This window comes from Leptosomus discolor, chromosome 5 (assembly GCF_034619465.1).
Source record: "Leptosomus discolor isolate bLepDis1 chromosome 5, bLepDis1.hap2, whole genome shotgun sequence".
Lineage (NCBI taxonomy): Eukaryota > Metazoa > Chordata > Aves > Leptosomiformes > Leptosomidae > Leptosomus > Leptosomus discolor.
Genome location: NC_141395.1, coordinates 56,314,878 through 56,329,163, shown reverse-complemented (window position 1 = coordinate 56,329,163; position 14,286 = coordinate 56,314,878). Strand labels below are relative to the sequence as shown.

The window sequence follows — 14,286 nt, the reverse complement described above, 5'->3', positions numbered from 1 at the left end:
CTTCAACAGTTCTGAAGATCAGAGGCCAAGATCTGTCTCCTGAAGTTTCTAACCTATGGTTTGCTGATGCAGATGTTGCCTATCGTTAAATTACCACCACGACTTAGTGCTATAAAATTAAGTTATTGAAATCTGTGAATCCTGCAGCTGCAAAGGAAACTATGGCTCCCAAACCTGATTGCACTGAGGACTGCAACATACTACAAAGATCCCAGCTGCAAAATATGGTCTGTGCTGGTGCCATTTGTCTGAAGGTTTTTTTAGCTCATATTTGAAGAACATTTATGGTTACCTCACATCCTACTATTATTAGTATATCACGATTTTTTTTTAATTTCCATTGATTCAATTTGAAAAGCACATTTATTTATGTCATACATGACTTAATCCTATTCCCTGGACAGTTATCGTCAGAATTCATTAGCGTCATTCAGTGCAAGGGTGGGAAATAGGCAGTGCATTTTCTGAGTAACTCTTACTGAAATAATCCGCTTCTGCCATTTTCTCTTTATCGTTGTTCTTTTTTTCCCACAGCTGATAGTTGTTTTAATTGTTTTTCTTTTCAGTTAACTAGACTAAAAAGTATCTTGTGTTTTATTATGAACTGAACTGCATTACTTCCTCTGGCTGCTCATTTCTCACTCTGCTGATTATTCGACTGTGCCGGCTTAATGGGGAAAATACCTTTTGGACACCTGTTACAGTCACCAAGGCTCTGCATTGCACAGATATGGAGCACACCTTCCTTTTGGTACATCAGAAGCCAGATTATTGGCAAGTAATAGACTAATGAGGGGTTTTCTAATGAGGTAGCTGATTAAAGGCAATCCTATTCCCGGAGAGCTCTAATGCTGGCTTTTATGGCTATCTTGTGCACAAGGAGTAGAGATCAGTGCTTCTTCCCTATCCTCGTGCTTCATCACCAAGGGATCATGTTCTGCTTTTAGCTAAATAGTTGTAAAAATGCTGCTGTGGTGGGGGAGAAAAGAAGGTGGTGGAACAAATTCAGTACCCTCTGCAAACAATTGCTGGGAATAGTCAACCAAATGTACTCCACTGAAGGGAGTAGTGGATTTCTTTTTAGATTGGGGGGGATGGGGCACTTTCAGGTGCTCTTGACTCTGTTTCCCTAAAATCAAAGTTTTATTATTCCTTAATTTCTGAGTGTCTTTCTCTGCCCTGACCCCCGCTTAAGACACTCGGTAGTTCTCCTCAAGCACATAATCCTTCATTTCCCTACCTCATACCTCCCAATTTCAGAGTACTTTATCCCTGGTATCTTTTTCACTCAGCATGAAACTTTTTACCCGGTCATTGGATGTGAAGCAGGAAAGGTAAAGACAAAGCTGTGAGCGTGAGTTGGTGTAAATAAGCTAATGGTCCCATTGCTATGAGCCTAATGCACCTTCATTGCACATATATTTTTGCTTTTTGTTCTACACTTGCTTCCATAGCTGCCTGTGGCCTGCTGTGCTGCAGGAATGGATGGTGACGCTGGAGTAGCTCCCCTAGGGCACACAGTAACGATGGGTACTCCTGGTATGTTCTGCACTATCCAGTCTGGCATCGCACCTAGACCCCAAACCATTTCTGTCCATAGTGCTATTGGTGAGGCTGAGAACTGCCAAGGGTCAGCCATCACTGACAGATGCGGGATGCAGAGCAAGATGTGAAGTGCCACAATGGTCTAGAGGAAAGGAAAGTGGTGGACTTCATTCCTTGCCTTGGCAAGCAACTAACTGTTGGGAACACAGTCTACTAAGGTCCTCTGAGGGGAAAAATGAAGATGTACTCTGCTGCTAAATGCATAGGGAGAACTAACAGACACTGTGCATTCAATTTCTGCTAAAATAATTCTGAATTTCTCCTTTTTTAATTTTTTTTTTTCCCCCTTGCATTTCCCTCCTCCTTCAAGTTGATTCAGGTTCTCTCTATGCAAAACCCTTATGCCAGAAGGTGATTTGAGGAACTACTTTTGCTTTCATATACATAAATATAAAATGGCTTATTAAGTGTCAGCTAAAAAGCACTGCTGTTTTATATCCAATGGAAAATTTCTGCCTAATTGCTCTGGGCATCACCTGGTCTAGTTGTAACTGTCTGGAGAAGGATTGCAGAGCTGTTACTCTGAGATGTTTACTTCATCCTGGCTGCAGGGAGCATTCCTTTAAAATGTGATTATTGAAGCAGAGAATAGGTAAGATGGGTGAAAAGCAATCGCTCTGAGTTTCAGTATTGCACCAGGCGATAACATCTGAGCACTTGTGTGCTTTACAACAGCACCTGGCCTTATGGTTTGTCTCTTCTTGTGCTTGCGTCTCAGGCAGTCTGAGTTGCAGAGGTGATGACCAGCGAAGACTGCAAGAGGGCTGAGCAGTCCAGGACTAAATCCATCTATGGGATTGTATTTGTAAATCCAAGCCTATAGTCAGCCCTGTTGAGAAGGGCTCAGTTAGTATAGTTCATTAATTAACCTACTGTTATCCCTTGCAAGTAAGTACCGGGAGACTGAAAATGCTGCACCTCTTCCCAACTTTAAAAAAAAGTGAGGAAAAGTTTTCACCACAGATACAGTGATTGAAATTCATGAGTGCTGAGGGCATTCCCTGAGGAACAAGAGCTCTTCATCATGTGGAGGCAGACAGTAGTCCAGATTGGGACCTGGAGGCTTAATTGTCCAGTTTGATAACCAGAAGAGGCTCAGAAGAGGCAGTACAGAGGCAGTACACATGCAAGTTTCCCAAGTGCAAGCACTTCATGCCACAGTTGGGACAACCTTTATGGATGGCTTTATGGAAAAGATATATTGTGTGATCACTGGAGAGCAGTGTTTTCTTTGTCTTCCTTTAATTTTATGAAGAGGATATGGAAGATGACGTCTAGCAATTCTTAATCTAACACTAACCATAACTAAACACAAAGGCTTTTCTGACTTTGGTTTATTTCTGCTGTCTGCACTTTCTACTATGATATATGTTAAACATTTGGGTGAGGCATTAGAGTCTACAGTTCTGCTGAGATCAATCTGGCCATAAATCTCTCCAGTCCTGCAGTGGACAGGTTTTGCTCTTTCAGTCGCGCTGACAAATTGTGGACAACTTAAAGAGAGCTAAGTGAACCTGAGGTGCAGAGCACAGTACCCCAACCACCCACTCACCTTCATGATTTCCAGCACATATCAAAAAAATGAGCGGCTTCAGTTGAGTATGCTGACAGCAAAAGTCTTTTTGCAAACCACTAGCCATGCCATAAACCTTCCCCAAAAGAGTTGTTGCATTTTGTGCAGTAAATTTTAAAAGCCGCTCTGTACATCCTACACAGAGCAACGTGGTATTGCATGCTCTTTCAGATTACCACTAAGGGACAGGTGAGCTGGAGATGCAGGACTTGAGGCCAATTCAGCTGCTGCCAAGCACTGAAACACAGGTGAAGGAGAATCAGGACAAATTTTTCTCCTCTTGGTAAATCTGAATGATTTCCATGTGTATTGATGAGCTCATAGTACTTTGGGAAAAGCTCCTGGCTCTTCAAATTTGAGAATGAGCTCAGGAGGTCCCTGAAAATCCTCATGAAAGACACAGAAATGCAATAAAGCCACAGGGGAAACAAAGCAAGCAGATTTCAATTGAAGAATTTTGTAAAGATCTACTTTTTTCAGGGGAAAACCAATTCATTTTATAGAGGAGGAATGTGAAATAAGTGCTAGGCTGTGATCACAGATGTTCTTTTCTGCATATCACTACTCCCTTTAGCAAAGATAATTTGTCAGTTAAAGACTTGCTTGCCTGTAGCAAGAAGGGTGAGAAGGATGGGCTCAGGAAAAAAATATTCTTTCCCCTGCTCAGAAAAAGGTTGTTCAGACTTCCTATGTGCAGGATAAGACTTAGTCATCTAGTAGATTCAGGGGCTGAGAGAGTAACTAGAAGATTGTAAATATAAAGGAAAGCTGTAAGAGCTTGGTTTTGAGCTCATCAAAGTCAATCCACGGTCTGAATAATTGAGAGCTGACTATAGAGTTTCCATTTTGAGTAAGTTGTGGCACCCTTGCCAAGAAGTTCTGTGAAAGTTTATTACTCTTCATTTGTCAATCAAGAAGTATTTTGTGTGTGTTGTTAGAAGTGTCACCCAGTGGCACACATTACAGGTTTGGATTTTTTTCCTTCTGGCAAAATTTCTTCTGCCAATGAGCTATTTGATCATAAAAATTTTATGATGTTTTTTCAAGCCCTTGCTAGTAAAGGGTGCAGCAGAAGTGAGAGCTGATTATGTAGTTCAGGAAACTGGGTGCATTAATTGGAGGATGACAGAGAAAAATAGGATTGTATGTATCAGAGCTTTTTTTAAAAAAAAAAATCCAAACCCAAACCAAACTAGAATAATATTCCTACTTTTAAGATAATTCCAAAATAACATTCAGATATTTTATCCCAAAGAAACATTTTGTCCAGCAGGGGGTTAAGTGTATTTTGCAGACAGAGAACATAATATATTTACAGCATTTTATGGATTAATGAAACTTATGTCATTTTTTAAACATCATTGATTTTGATAACGTTTGAATAAAAAACTGAAATGAAAAGGCACGTATTGTTTTGGTTTTTTCCACTTTCCTGTTTTCATCACGCAAGAACCAAATGTGTTTATTTTACTGGCAGTATTAAGACAATCATATGATTTTTGAGTAAGTCTTTTGAGAGTGTTTGCAAGTTTTTGCTCCTGTGCATGTCTGCTTCCTCCCAGCTGGGGGCTGGCTGTTGTATGGAAAAGCCAACCACGTCACGGAAAAGCCCTGTCTCTGATCAGATGGGCTTAATATAAACCAGGTTTGCTGAGAAAGAATTAAAGAGGCAGCCCCAAAGCAGGAGAGGATTTACTTCAGCAGAACAGCTCAGCGTACCACAGCCCACTGAGAGAGAAGGGCAGAGCAAGCAGAGGAGCTGGCTGCCTGGACGAGCCTGGCAGAAGTAAGGCAGCGTTGGTTCGGACACAGTCTTTTATGGTGGCTGCTAGAGACCCAGACAGCTAAATGCAGTACGGGGTATCAAAACCAGTTTGAAATTGGAAAGCAGTTTGTGAAAGCAACTCATTTGGCTTTGTTTAATGAAGGATGATAATTTGTTAGGGGAGAAATTGCAAAATGTTTGTGTTTGTGACAGTTTAGTGAGTGACTTTTTTGCAGGTTGTGAGTTAGGCTCTATTGTTTGACTGAATCAGAGCTGGCTTTTCTTATCTCATCTTTTCAGTGGGGAAACTGCAAGGAAAAAATGTATTTTAAAATTCAGCTGCAGTAAATATTTCATTTTGTTAAGCAGGCTTTGCTTGGTGTGTGATTTCTAGTTTAGATACATTTCTTGCTGACAAAGTTACTCTGACTAGGACCTGCAAATGACCTCATTTTGTCCCCAAGTACTGTGCATCACAGAGAAAATATTGCATATGCAGTAATAAGTTCAGATAGAGTGTGTTTTTTTTCTGTATATTTATCCTATGTCCTGTTGTGCATTTATTCGTGAAAGTTTTCAGACACTTTTGTGTGAAGAGGAATAGCGATTTGTATGTGATGTTTTGATGTTTTGCTGTACTTTTTGTTTACTACTTATTATTCAGGTTCGAAAGTGGTCAGGTGCATTTTACAGACAATTATCCTATTTACTAAAATGGAGAAGAGAGCTGAGAAACATCAGATATATGGCAAAAAGGAAAATGTCTAAATAACTGTCAGTTTGGGAACTGTAACGTATCAATGCAACTTTCCTAAAAATGGTAGCTGCTGTCCCGTGAGAATGACATCACTGTCCTCTGCCTCCAAGCAAGGCAAAGTAGAGTTTGCTGAGTAAAATGTAGTTTAGAGCCGTGCTTAGATAAGAAGAGTGAACCAGCCTAGCTGATTGTGCAGTAAATGAAGTTGTTCGTTTAATATCTGTAAATTTATGAGCTTTTTCTCCCAGTGCTACCTCCTGTAGTGGCTAGCACCCGTACCTCTTCAGAAAAGTTGTTGGACTTGACTGTGTCATCCCTCTTACCAGCCAAAAAGCCCCTGTCTGAAGCAAAGTCGTTCTTTGTTTACCCAGCCATAGACGAGACCCAAATTGACCCCATCATAGCAAGACTTGCTTGCATGGCTCTTTCCTCCTATCGGGGTTGTCTAAGGGTGCAGTGAGTGATGCCATATTGCTTTCCCAAAAGTTTCAGCTCTTAACTGAGACAATGTGAAAGACACTGTACACCCAGCTGCATTGGGAGTTGGAGGCAACTAGGACTGGTGCCTCTGTTTGCCCCCAGTTAAGTACAAAGGATGGGGAGCAGTACCTGTAGGTGCTGTCTGTACTCTAGGTTGCCTCTCAGCAGGGATGCAGCTCCTGTGTAGGACAGCTCTGGTGAACGCTGTCCCTTCCTTCTCCTCCTGGGAGAAGCTGTGAACTTGTAATGGCTGAACAAAGATAGGACTTAGCATATCAGGGTGTTATCATACCTAGGAAAAAGCCTCTGACTCACTAACTAGAAATATTTCTTTGTGTACCAGCAGCTACGAAAGAGTGCAGGAAGTCTCATTTTTCTTTCGTTGTACACTAGATGCCTATAGAAGGGCAGGATGTGCTGCCTTGAAGTGAATAAGAGAGCATTAATGCATTTCTAAACGTTTTGTGGGTAATGCTTGTGATTTCCCTATTTCTCACTAGGGGTAAAAAATGACCCTCAACAACGTTACCATGCGTCGCACCCACAACAGCAGCCTGCAGCAGCAGCAGCAGCGATGGAGCATCCCTGCTGACGGAAAGAATCTGCTGGTCCAGAAAGACTCCAATGAGTACAACCCGCAGAAGCGATACACTATCAGTCCCGATGAATATTACAGAAAGAGCTGGTCCTCAGAGTCATCTGACTCTGTCATCTCCTCTGAGTCCGGCAGCAATTGTTACAGGGTGGTGCTGATTGGGGAGCATGGCGTAGGCAAGTCCTCACTAGCCAACATCTTTGCAGGGGTGCATGACAGCATCGACAGCGACTGTGAGGTGCTGGGAGGTAGGTTGTTATGTCGTGGGGCGTTTGCTCGAAATTAGCTCTGCCAGTAGTAATTGGCATAGAAAAACAGAGAGGCCATTTAATAAAAAAAATGAGGTAACAAATATTTGGATCTGATCATGAAAACCAATTCAACTCGTGCATCTCTCCTAAGAAAACAAGAAAGCAAAGTGAGATACATAAGATACTCACCAACAATGATTGAAAGCCTCTGAAAGAGAACAATTCAGATTCCCATGCTATTTCATTCCAAAATACCTGTTGGAAGCTGCCTCATTCACGCCTATGACAATGCTAGACAAGTGGCTGGTTCAGCCTTTGTGCTGGTCCAACATTTGTGTCACCACTGGCTCCACGGGGCTGACTCCAGCTTTCTATGGGGGAGAGAAAACAACCGAAGGTCCTCATGGTCTACAAGAATGAAATGCTTAGAAATAATATGTAAAGAAACATTAAAAAAGCCTCAGCTGAGTCCTTCAGTCACCTCCAAAATATTTGCCGTTAGAAGTCATATCAGCATTTCTGTATAAACACATTTCCTCAGTGTATGCTATATAGAGTTTGAGTATAATGTGTCTTCTCCTCATTTTCATCTTGCTTGCAGAACATGGGTTCCACCAGGGGAAAACCAGCTAGGAGTCCTTCAGCAGTGTAGGAAAATTCCTATTGCCCAAACAGGGGTGAAAGGCACAAGATGTAGCATTTTCTTTGATGCTCCCCTCTTGTTATCCTTCTCTGCTTTATTTAGGATTTGAAAGTGTTCTTTGATCCCAAAGATCAGATCATGCAGAAGGTGAAGCTGTGGCACCAAATCCTGAGCTATGCAAGGTGTTGCTGTGGAAGGGTTGTGCTGCAACAGAAATCTGCTGTGGTTCTAAGGACGCAGGTGCTGTCACCTTCAGAGGACATGCAGGCTGCTGGCTAGTTTTGCTTGTTAATATTCAGGGTATTCCTCATCTCTCACATATCCCTTCCCTCACCTGCTTGTACACCCATGGTGTGACAGTGTCAGTGCTAGAACAGAATTTCTGGGCTGCTCTTCCAGCTTTTAGTAGAGCACAGGCAGGACAGCCTTTTGTGTCTTTAACTCTCTACTTAGGAGAGGTTCTGTCCAGGATTTAATACAGCCCAGCATCAGGAAGGTCAGGCCCGCATTTTTCCTGCTTTCTGTCACAGACTAGGGGCAGAGATCTTTGTGCCTTTGGGGGTTTTGAAGTTCCTCACGGCGCAGTCACTCTGAATCAGTTATTCCAGTGTGCTGTGTCTTCAGCTTCTATCACCGACTTTTCCTACAACCCCACTAGCTCCTCAGCCTGGAGTATTTCTAATAAGTTTTCCTAGTGCTACATAAGTGAACTAGAGTAGGACCCTTGGGCAAGCAGTCAGAAAAAGCAGCTAATTTGCTTTGCACACCCCTGTCAGACAGTTTTCTTCTTGTCCACACGAAGCTGTATGGTTTCCTCTTTCCTTTGCACCCCCAGGAATATTGCTTGGAGTGTAGCAGTGACAGATTTTCAAGGCCAGCTCTGCTGAGCTATTGGAAAACTTGCAGTTGTTGTATTTCTCCTTTTTTTAGTGTCAGCTTTGAAATAAGCACGAGATGAACTAATTGCTCACTTTCAATGTGTTTCATATCCTGTGGAAGTTCCTTAGGATTGACCAAGGTGCAAATCAGTGCTGGATATGACCATTTGGGCATAATATTTTCGAGGAGTGTGATTACATATTTACAGCCTCTCCATGTGTAACAGAGTGGAGATGGAGTCCTCTGGATGTTATCCTCTGGTGTATATGGAACTTGTTCCCATGCAGATGCTCCGTCAGTCGAAGAAACTATCCTCCAAACTTTAGCTTGCAAACTTGAAATTTTATCACAAGAGAGGATGGTTTCAGGGTAGCCAGCTCACAAATGGAATACAGCTGCCTTTACAGACAGGTTTTGCTACTGGCTGTAAGATTAAGCTAACTCACTACACAAATGCCATGCTATCAGGCCTGCAAGGGAAACTGCTCCTATTGATTTGCTTTGTCTTTTTTTAATCTCTCCATTTTAAGCTGTGTCAAGCCTGGGCTCTTTTTGATTTTATTTTAAATGTGTAATATTTTTGGCTCATTGTTTTGCATGGATGTAGATTCCTGGCTTTGAGGAAAGGCTCTGATTACAATTTAGGGGAAAGATCACTCCATTAATGTCCAACAAAAGTTTTATGAGGCAGGGGTTAAGGCATAGTCCTGTCTACAGGCGTGGTTGGGACAGAACACTTAAGCACTGCAGTTAGGGGGGTGATATGCTCAGAAGCCCTAAGCCTGGCATTTTTCACTGACCAGCAATGCAAGACTAGAGATGGATCCAAACCTCTTATTGCTCTTCCTATTTCCCCAGGTTTGGGAAAAAAAGGGAAGATTAGTATTTGAAGCAGAATCTAGACTGAGATTTCACAGCAGGGTTTCATTGAAATTATGAGTAGGAACAGCCCTCCCAGACCTAAGCAGAACTTTGTCACATGGCTTTTATAATCTAGGTATGAATTTTTGTGGCCTCAGTTCAAAATAACTGAACTTCTGTGGTTTGTTCATTCTTTTGCTTTTTGACGTCAAAGGTAATGTGGAAAACTGTGAAATGGGAGAGAACTACGACACAGCACAAGTCTCAGTCTCTCTAAAACTCAACAGCTCTTGTCTCACAAAACCCTGTCCTCATTGCTTGGCAGACTGTTAGCTGTGTTGCTCTCCACAGCAGTGACTGTTCACCCGTAAACTGTCTCTGCTAAAGTGAAAGCAAATATTTTCCATTACTCAGCCTCAATGGACTCTGCTGCTCCCATGGGGCAAATATTCAGCCTTTGGTTATTTCTTCCACTGGTTCTGTTTTCTCTCTCTCACATAAGATAAAGAGAATATCAGCCAAAATAATGAACATTTCGTTTCCTGATCTTTCAGCTTCCTTCATATATCATGGAAAGCAGGACAACCAGCAATGAACAGAGGGCAGGTTCAGTGCTGACAGAAATAAGGAAAGAACTGAATGTGAGCCAGCATAAAATTTGGCTCAATAACTTGCACTGTGAACAAATTATTTATATTCAACTACTTGTTTTCTGTAATGTACATGATGCCACAAAATAATATATTACCAACCTCTCTGCTTTTCTTTCCAGAAGACACATATGAAAGAACCCTGATGGTGGATGGGGAAAGTGCAACCATTATACTGCTCGACATGTGGGATAATAAGGTACTTTAATTTGTTCTAATCAAATGCCAAAAGGTGCATATGAGTGACTGCTAATATCAAAAGTAGGCAGCTTTGGGGAAAGAAAATAGATGTTTTCCATATATCAGCATCAGGAAAAATACAGGATTAGCCACACCCTCGCACCAAGCCAAGCATGCCTAACAGCTCTGCAGTGTGAGCCTGAGAAGCACAAGTCGTCTTTATTTTTTTAATGATAAAACAAAACCATTTTCCAGACCATGTTCATTCCAGTCTGAAGCTAGCCCGATGAATTATTAGGGGCAAGTTTTGCCCTCCTTTGTGGTGAAGTATTCATACCATCACTGCATTGGAATTACTTTTAGTATAACTGTGATTCAAACCATACCCATTACAGTTACAGCAGGAATGTATTTGGATTCTCTAATATTATACTTTCTAAGTAAAATCTGCTCTGGACATAATGAAGTCTGATCATTTCATTTGAACAGCGTGAGGGAGAATGGATTCGAGATCACTGCATGCAAGTGGGAGATGCATACTTGATTGTCTACTCCATCACAGACCGAGCAAGCTTTGAGAAGGCCTCTGAACTCAGAATACAGCTCCGCAGGGCACGCCAGAAAGAAGATATCCCCATTATTTTGGTTGGCAACAAAAGTGACCTTGTCAGGTGCCGCGAAGTTTCAGTGGCAGGTAAGGAAAATTATGAGTACAAAAATGGCATAAATGTTAAGAGTCATCTTGTAGCTTTTGAAAAAACTGCAGAACTCTGGCTGAGGGAGTATGCCATGATCAGGACTGGGCAATAAAAGAGCAATATAATAGCAGAGCACTTGAACAGAGGGCAGACTACTAGGAGGGGTCTGTCAGGACCTTAAGCCTCACTTGGTAATGCTGTTACATATCAGATAATCCCTTTCTTAAATTTAAAGTACCATCGTAAAAGCAGCTTGAATTTCTTCCCTTCCAGATCCTAGTGTAAGACCACTGCAGTATGTGATGTCTCTGGATGTCACTTTGGATTTCCAGTACATGTTTATGCATAACGAGTTTAGCCCTCTTTATTCCACTCTCAAAGATTATCTCTTTTTTTATAACCAGTTCTCTGTCCTCCCTGATGAACTAAAATTCCCTTTTACCCTTTGTTTTGCAAGTCTGGGCAGGGACTGTGCAGCCTTTCAGGAGAGGTGTCCTTGCTGCCTTGTGTTGGGATGCTGAAACAGCCCTCCCTCTGCTGCACACCAATGAATAAGCTCTAAGCCCATAAATAGGAATGGAGAGACTGCTGGGGAAGCTGCTGCTAGCTCTCAAGGTCTGCCATAAGTAAAATCTTTTCTTGGAGAGTCTACCCTAAGGCTTATGTATCACAACATAACGCACAGCCATGCATTAAGTAGATGATCTCATCTTGGCCCATCAGAAACATGGGTTCCTCTGCTCAGCGTTTTCTTCTCTCTGCTGCTGTTCCATTCTTCTATTTTCCAATTTAGCTAGACTTTTTTTTTTTTTTAATTCACTGGGGATATGCGCAGTTCCTCTGCCTCAGTCACAGTCGCCCAAAGTGAAAGGTTTGAACTGAGGAGTTCATCGGTAGCCCAGGAATGCCTATTTGCCTTCTCATTCCTCTCTGCCCCACTTAAATATTTTGAAAGATGGCAAGTGCATTCATGTCACTTGAGATATCCCAGCGATGAGTTCACAGCAAGCCAGAAGAGAGGATAAATTGGCTTGTGTGTGACAGACAGCTGTCAGGTTTAGCTTAGGCTCATGTAATTAAGAAGTGTCATTTCAGATGTACCTCTAAAGCCATAGACATAGTTCTGCCTTTATTTAAGGGTTTTGTGCATGTATCTGTTTGCACCAAAGCTGCCACTGTCCCAAGACCCTGGTTTACACCCATGACCCATGAAGAAGGACTGGGCCCTGCCTCCTATGCTGTGCTGTGTGCATGGAGGGTGCTGTCATCATCCTTTAATGCAACTTGAGGGAATCTGTATGTAAGATGACCAGGTGGTTTTGAGTCATCACTGATCTCTCAGCCTTCAGTTTCTCAGTGCAAGTCGGTCAGCCCCAGCTCCCTTCACAGATGTTGGCGGGGACTGGGATTTTCCAGCAGGGGATTCACCCCCCCCCTTGCTGAGAAGGGAGTGTGACATAGAGCAGATGAATCATGGGCTAGCAGGCAGCATTGGGTGATTAAAGACTTATCTGTGCCTATATTAGGCTTGAGGAATTCCCTCAGCGGCGCTGGCTTCCTGCACATGGCAGCCCGCAGCCGCTTTGCCCCCCCGGCTCGTGATGCCTCATGACATCTCCACCTTGAAATTTTGCAGAGGGACGAGCCTGCGCTGTTGTGTTTGACTGCAAGTTCATCGAGACCTCAGCAGCTGTGCAGCACAACGTGAAAGAACTGTTTGAAGGTATTGTGCGGCAAGTCCGGCTCCGGAGGGACAGCAAGGAAAAGAATGAGAAGCGGTTGGCGTACCAGAAACGGAGAGAGAGCATCCCCAAGAAAGCCAGGCGGTTTTGGGGCAAAATAGTTGCCAAGAACAACAAGAACATGGCCTTCAAGCTAAAGTCCAAGTCTTGCCATGACCTATCGGTACTTTAAGAATGCTGGACACTGCCAGAGCTTGTGGCATTTTGTGGACATTATCTAAATATGTTGTGGGACAATCAATCAATCTATATTAGATTGGGCTATCAAAGCGACTTAGGTTCACAGTCGTGATTGTGATGATACGTGCTGGCATAAGAACAGCACAGTGCATGGAAATATCTTTCTCTCTTTATTGGTAGTTTTAAAAGAAAAGTATAGACCAGAATGACACAAAGTTATGCTGGGAAGTGTTCTGGAATATACTTGTTGCTTCTCCTCTCACCTTCGAATGATAGTGTAAGAACCTCGAACCGTTGTGACTTGGGAAGTGAATACTACAGTCTTTACTCTTTCTCCTTGTTATTATTATTATTTCTTTTTAAAATCTGTATAAAAAATTGATGAACTGACTGGGGATTGGTCCTTTGCCAGTTGGCTGGTCAGGCTTGGGCACCCACAGCTGAAAAATCTGCATTTTTGTAGAATAGCCACCAAGACACTTTTTAATTATTATTTCAAGGATTGGTTTTAATGAGTTTACACATCTCTTACTTTTAAAATATTTAAAGGAAAAATCCTATAATCAAACAAATTTCCTCTCATTTTCATATTATGGGACTGTTTAAAAATCATAGTAAAATTAAAATTGAAGTACAAGTTGTATCAAAGTGCATCAAGTGCAGGATGCCAAACCTTTGTAAATCACCTGAGCTTTTATGAGAAACCACATGGACTTCTTGTATCCAGCCTTGGCCTTTCTCTATGCCAGAGCTATGCTGTATTTATTGTTGTGCGAAATAGCAAGCATTTTAATGTTGAGGGGAAATGTATTTATTACCAAGTTTCTTAAAAGGGTAATGTTAATTTTATTACTGTTTTCTATCTAATATCTTTTTTCAAATATACAAGTTTTTACTTACAAGCCTTGTAATAAAATAAATAAAATATATGACTGCCTTTGAGCCTCAGTGGGAAATTCCTAAGCATTTTTTCAAGTCGAGAAAATATTTTTGAATGCTGGGCAAGATTGCTACGTGACAAGTACAGCATGGATTCCCTGCATCTCTGAACACAGGCTGCTTAGCAACCTGGGATCACAAAGCAAGAATTACTTGCAGCCCCAAAGCTATGAATGCATGGTATCCCTCATGTGCAAATGGGGTTGTAGTGACATAGATAAAATAAATCATTCTTAAAAAAAGTATTTGCCCCTAAGACTGAAAACACTTTAGAAATGTAGATGTGTATAGTTACCCCAATTTCGGAGATAAAAATAAGTGAAATGCTACATTCAGGGACAGAAAGCAGGTAGCTGGCATGGTGTGCCCTAATCCTCAATTACTATTGGCCATAACTGTGTTATTTTCCTCCAGACTATGCTGTTTTTTGTGGGCACACCATAGAGTTCAGGGTAGAGGTACAGTCATTACATTTCGCCCACAGATGG

At 41.9% G+C, this 14,286-nt stretch overlaps 1 protein-coding gene across 1 annotated transcript; it reads left to right on the top strand.

Annotated features, from left to right (window-relative positions):
- Positions 1 to 6,689: 6,689 nt before the first annotated feature.
- GEM (GTP binding protein overexpressed in skeletal muscle) lies at positions 6,690 to 12,851 on the top strand. Its single transcript, XM_009945896.2, has 4 exons — positions 6,690 to 7,023; positions 10,182 to 10,258; positions 10,729 to 10,933; positions 12,574 to 12,851. The coding sequence occupies exons 1-4, from the start codon at positions 6,690 to 6,692 to the stop codon at positions 12,849 to 12,851; spliced, it is 894 nt and encodes a 297-aa protein (XP_009944198.1).
- Positions 12,852 to 14,286: the final 1,435 nt, after the last annotated feature.

Coding starts and splice junctions, on each gene's coding strand:
- GEM (XM_009945896.2), top strand. CDS start 6,690: ATGACCCTCAACAACGTTACCATGCGTCGCACCCACAACAGCAGCCTG. Junction 7,024..10,181: donor CGACTGTGAGGTGCTGGGAG/GTAGGTTGTTAT, acceptor TTTTCTTTCCAG/AAGACACATATGAAAGAACC. Junction 10,934..12,573: donor CCGCGAAGTTTCAGTGGCAG/GTAAGGAAAATT, acceptor GAAATTTTGCAG/AGGGACGAGCCTGCGCTGTT.